Below are 5250 nucleotides of genomic sequence, written 5' to 3' on the forward strand. Positions count from 1 at the left end.
ATTAATTACCTCTCAGCACAGGTATGTTTTATCTGAAACAACTTGCTCACAGCAGGGTGGGCTCGCCTAACAGCTCATCAGCAACAAAAGGGAAGTTTTCTCCCTGCTCCCACCCAGGCTGTTCATCCCCTGTGGGTTCCATTACATACACTCAGCTACCTGGAATAGTTCACAGCCCAGGTTTATTTTTCCCCAGACATCTGGAAGTTTACTGATTTTAAGGCAGGATCTGTGGAAATTCCAATCAGGTTACAACACAACAGCAATACCATCTTATCAGTTAATGTTCAAGAGGATTGCTTTGTGCATGTTCCTTAAAGCAGTTATTTACACAAGAGTGCATATGCAAACTCTTAAGATGCCCAACAGATGAAGACATCTGATGTTTACTAATTGCTGTTCACTCCGTGCATTACCACCTATCTATGGAAAAGAACATAAGAACAGGGTTTAACATAAGAACATGGTTAAGAATCAAAAGTACACCACTTATTGTGAGTTGTCATAGTCAATGTAGGAGCTACAGAAACATCCTTTGATAGTCAAGATTTATTTGGCTTTTCTGTGGTGCTCACAGACACTATGAACAATTTTACAATTGTTTTTTTTTCACATAGTTATTAAAATCTAAAAACTATTAATTCTGTGGGTATTTTTCCTAAGACTATTTCAAATATTTTTAATTTGATCAGACAAATTGTCTGATCAGACAAATTGGCTTGTAGACAAGCCGCCCTTTAAAACTGGATGTGAAATTCCAGTATCTCAAATACTGACGTAACAAGTCATGCCTGCCAAGCTGAAGCTTTTACTTAGTCAGTATTTAAAGACATAATAAAGATTTCCAATCTTTTGCATCACAGCTACAAAGTTGTTGGAAAAAATAAAGCTGCAACTACCAAAAATAACTTTGTCACATATACACATCACTCAGCAAGAAATCCAACACTAGGGAGCAGTTTTATTAGATAAGCAATTCTACTGATGGTACAACCATAGATAAAGATAAATAACTAAAATGTTAAGACATTCTCAACATATCATTATGAATTCCAAATTCTGATCTGTGTTATGCTTCTTTTAATAGGATAGAAAAACTGTCCCTCACAGTCTATGGAACATGAAGCCTAATCACGGCTTCAAAGCCCTCTCCTTAATGTAACATGCCATTAATTTCTGGTTTCATAGAAAACAGACAACCAGCACATGATTTTACCACTTTTAAAAAAAAAAGCATTTACACTTATCTAAATATGTAAAAAAATGGGTTGAGTTGGGATTCTCTCCTTTTTAAAAATGTGTCTTCTAGAACTACAAAAAACTTGCATTTACAAAATAGTTGATAAAAATATTCCTCTGAATTGTACAAGAAGAAAGGTATAACGACCACCAATTAAAGACCTGGTACCAGATGTTACTCGGACTTAGCTTCTTTCTCTATTGCAGCATCAGATGCTGGGGTCTGAAAAGAAAACAAAAAAACATAACACTTCAATGCAGAAAGTTTCTAAGTGACTCGGCCTCTTAGTCTGTAGTATTTTTAATGCACGAGTGAGCTAATGACATAGGGAACAACCATGGTTTGTTTCTACATACCACGCTTCACAGTCTTAACAAACTGGTGTCATGATCTGCTTATTTCTCTTGGATTATGACCTACTAAAACCAAGCTGGCTTGAAAGGGCTTCTGTCTCCTCAGATGCATCCGTACGAATTTCAGAATGTTGCTATTGTTACTACTCAGTACACACTGCAGAGGATTTTCATTTTTTTAAAGAAGAAAGACCATTTCAATAATTACTGCCTTTATGACAGGAAAAGGGGATTTTTTTAACCTACTAAGATAAAATCCCTGCATATAGGGTGTTTAGAAAAGACACTATAGATACACTTCATGCATTTAAATTTCAGTGCAGCACTGTTAACGTATTCTCAAATCTTACCACGTTTTAAACTAAGACTTAGAAACACAGTACTGCATTAAATTAAACATAATTTTGTAAAAATACATTCAGTGAACTGGAACTGTAGGAGCTATACTGTTTTCAAGTCAAGTGTCTATATGCTGTGCCTCAACTTCAGAACAAGTTAATACAAACTTCATTGATTAAAATTCCAACTGTGTTTAGATCAGAAAACTCACTGCATTTGCAGTGTAAGTTAAAAAAAGGAATGCAACATATGTATTAATGTAAAAATGACAAGTTTTGCAGCACCACCAGCAGAATGAACTGTTTGACCACAGTAGTACCCACACAGGAACAGCAATGCCAGTTCAGTCTTTACTGCTGCCTGGGGGAAGCTGTTGAAGGATGAAGTACAGAAGACATTTCCATTCACAGGTGTTAGTCCCTGTGAGGGTCACCAGAAGTCATCACTGGCCTCTCAACGGATCGTGGAGTAACAACAGCATCACTGACACTACTGTGCTGATGGACAACAGCAACATGCAACAGGACAGACTGTACCTCTGCTAGACTTGGCTATTGTATTAAACCTGCAATTTTGGCTGGTGTGACCAACAGGAGAGCAGCACGAAATTGTGCCCCAGAAGTCACTGTCCATTCCTTGTAAATTTACCTCACCTCTGCATTAGTGTACTAAATAGACCCGAGTTGAGAAATATTGCCAAATTCATCTTTCACTGGTATTGCTGAAATACCTGCACAAATTAAAAGACCAAATTATGTGATAGTAATACAGAGCCAGGGCTACACAAAAAGTTAAACCAACTAAAGACATTCCTAGTCATAGCATAACTTTTTGACAAAGATCACACTGTACGCTTGCAAATGAAAAACCATTACCCCAAACTAAGTTGTCTTGTACACTCAAGTACCATCCTGTACCTTCCTCACCCACCAAAACACATCATCTACCTAAAAACCAAATACTCTTTCCCTCTACTTGAAGATTTATCTGCACACTGATAGATCAGTATGACAGAATTCAGATAAGACTTTTCTTGTATCTTAAAAAAATTACTTTTCAATGCAACAACCACACAGGAAGTACGAATCACACATTTAAATTAAAAAAATCATCCAACCATCTGGTCAGCAAACTCCACTGAATGTATTAAAATCAGAGGCATTCAATATTGCAGAAACTTGAGACTAATTCTAGGCCTGTTACCACATGGACACTTGTGTTTCATCCAGTTGTTAACAGCTGCCCTAGCTAGTAAGAGGGCCTGCTTCTCCCTACAGATCTTGTCCTAAGTTTGAAACTCAGTTATGTCCACATTCCAGAAAAAGAATAGTGTGGAGGATGTTTCACGTGAGATGATCAGCGACTGCAAAAACTTCAGCAACACAGCCAGTTCAGCACAGTATTACAGCCAAGACTGATTTGTTATGTTCATTTCTTCAGCAACAACTATTAGCAGCTCTTTCACTTTATCTTCCACCAGCCTGTCCCTTTTCACAGCACTGTCTGTATCTATGACTCCTATAAATGTTGTATCAACTTTGGCTAAATCATTTCAACTTTGGGTTTTTTGTGAAAACTGTTTCCAGTCTCAAGAAAATTAATATTGCATTTGTCAAAAAAACTTCTGTGGCAAGAAGGAACCTCTCTTCCAGTAACAGCAAAGGCAAACTAAAACCCAACCCAAACATTCCGAAGACAGACACTCCCTGACACACACACACACAGCAATATCCCCTCTGTACACCCTGTATGTATTATTTTGCCAAGACCTACCCGCAGGGAAAACAAACCCTCTCTGAAGGACATCCTGTATCGGAACTTTGGTAAAATTCTCACCTTTTTCCTTAATTTCAGGGACTGTTACCACTGCATCTCTTTAGGGGAAACAGAATTTTCCAGGTATACCAACTAATGTTTCAATAGCCTACATCCTTGTTTTGGGAGAAAGAGATTCTACTGCAAGAACTGTGCATGCATCTGATAGATGTTTGGATAAACCAGTGCAGTAAGTCATCTGGCTGCTTTGCACCAAAGAATACAGACAACTTTACCTCCTCACTTTTAGCTTCCCCATTTTCTGCAGGCAAGTTGTCCTTTGTCTGTTCTTGGTTTGTCTCTTCTGTCTGTTTTCCTTTAGGCCCCTTTTTCCCCTTTGATGGAGCTTTCTTGTCCTCAGATTTGTCCTACAATGGAATACATTACCAGTAAGTAAATTCCTATGACCTACTAAGTAAACTTTGAAAATAATAAAACCCACACAAAACCAACACGGACTTGCTAAACACCCAAGAGCTACTACCAACAACCAATGACCTAATACATAGTTCAACTGCCAAAAAAGGTTCCAAACTGTATAGAGACAAACAATCCCAGTTTCAAATAGTCAGTAAAATGAGAGAATCAAACTGGGATGAGAAGATAACTAGAGTCTAGTGGCTAGACAGAGCAATTTGTAATATATAATTTAGCCTCCTGGCACATAAAACAAAAAAAAAACCCAATGTAGTCCTTCCACTTTGTAAATACAAAGCACTTCAAACACTATTTTTCCTCTTATACTGCTTTCAGGAATATAAGAGGAATTTCAGGAACCTATCTAAATGAATAAGAATTTCACTTAGATTTCAGGAATTTCAGGAACCTATCTAAATGACTGCATCACCTAGAAGTATTATTTTTAGTGCTCCTTTGCTAGTATCTCAGTCACATCCTCTGTACCTGCATGACTGTTGTTTCAATGGGTAGGGAAGAAGTATTTGTTCAAGAGCTATTTTTATATAAATATTTAATATTTATATAAGAAGTACAACTTCATATATTCATATATGAAGTACAACTTCATAGGTACAACTGTACACATGAATCTTATGTACAGCTGCTTCAATATTGAAGTAGTTCTGCTCAGTACCAAACCACTACCTAACACCCAGGAATCGGTGCCCACGTTTCTACACGACACTTTTGAGCGCTTCACAAGGATCTGCTCCAACAGAGGTGGAATGTACCTGTAGATACTGGCAGAAACATCTGAGAACGATACTTCAGCTAAATGAGTGTTCCCACAAGGATCATGTCAAGAGCAGCAAAAACGTTCGGACACCGCGCACCCCCGACACCAACCGGGATGCCCCTGGCACCGGCACAACCAACTCGACCACCTCCGCTCCCTCCCCTCTCCCCAGCGACTCTCACCTTTGCCGCTAACTTTTTTGGTTTCGGCTCTGCTTTGGCAGGAGCAGGTTTCTGAGAAAGAAAGAACAAGGGAGGGAGAGATTCAGCCCTCGGCAACCCCCATCACCCCCAGCCCAGCCTGGCAGG

The 5250-nt window shown here is 38.6% G+C and overlaps 1 protein-coding gene across 1 annotated transcript; it reads right to left on the reverse strand.

The window, feature by feature from the left end:
* Nucleotides 1-725: 725 nt before the first annotated feature.
* HMGN1 (high mobility group nucleosome binding domain 1) lies at nt 726-5181 on the reverse strand (the record flags this gene model as incomplete). The annotated part of the gene is made up of 3 exons (XM_010171925.1): nt 726-1462; nt 3984-4115; nt 5125-5181. Coding segments are annotated over 3 exons (237 nt in total), but the record flags the coding sequence as incomplete, so codon positions are not given.
* Nucleotides 5182-5250: the final 69 nt, after the last annotated feature.

This window comes from Antrostomus carolinensis, unplaced genomic scaffold, assembly GCF_000700745.2.
Source record: "Antrostomus carolinensis isolate BGI_N321 unplaced genomic scaffold, ASM70074v2 scaffold47217, whole genome shotgun sequence".
Taxonomy (NCBI): domain Eukaryota; kingdom Metazoa; phylum Chordata; class Aves; order Caprimulgiformes; family Caprimulgidae; genus Antrostomus; species Antrostomus carolinensis.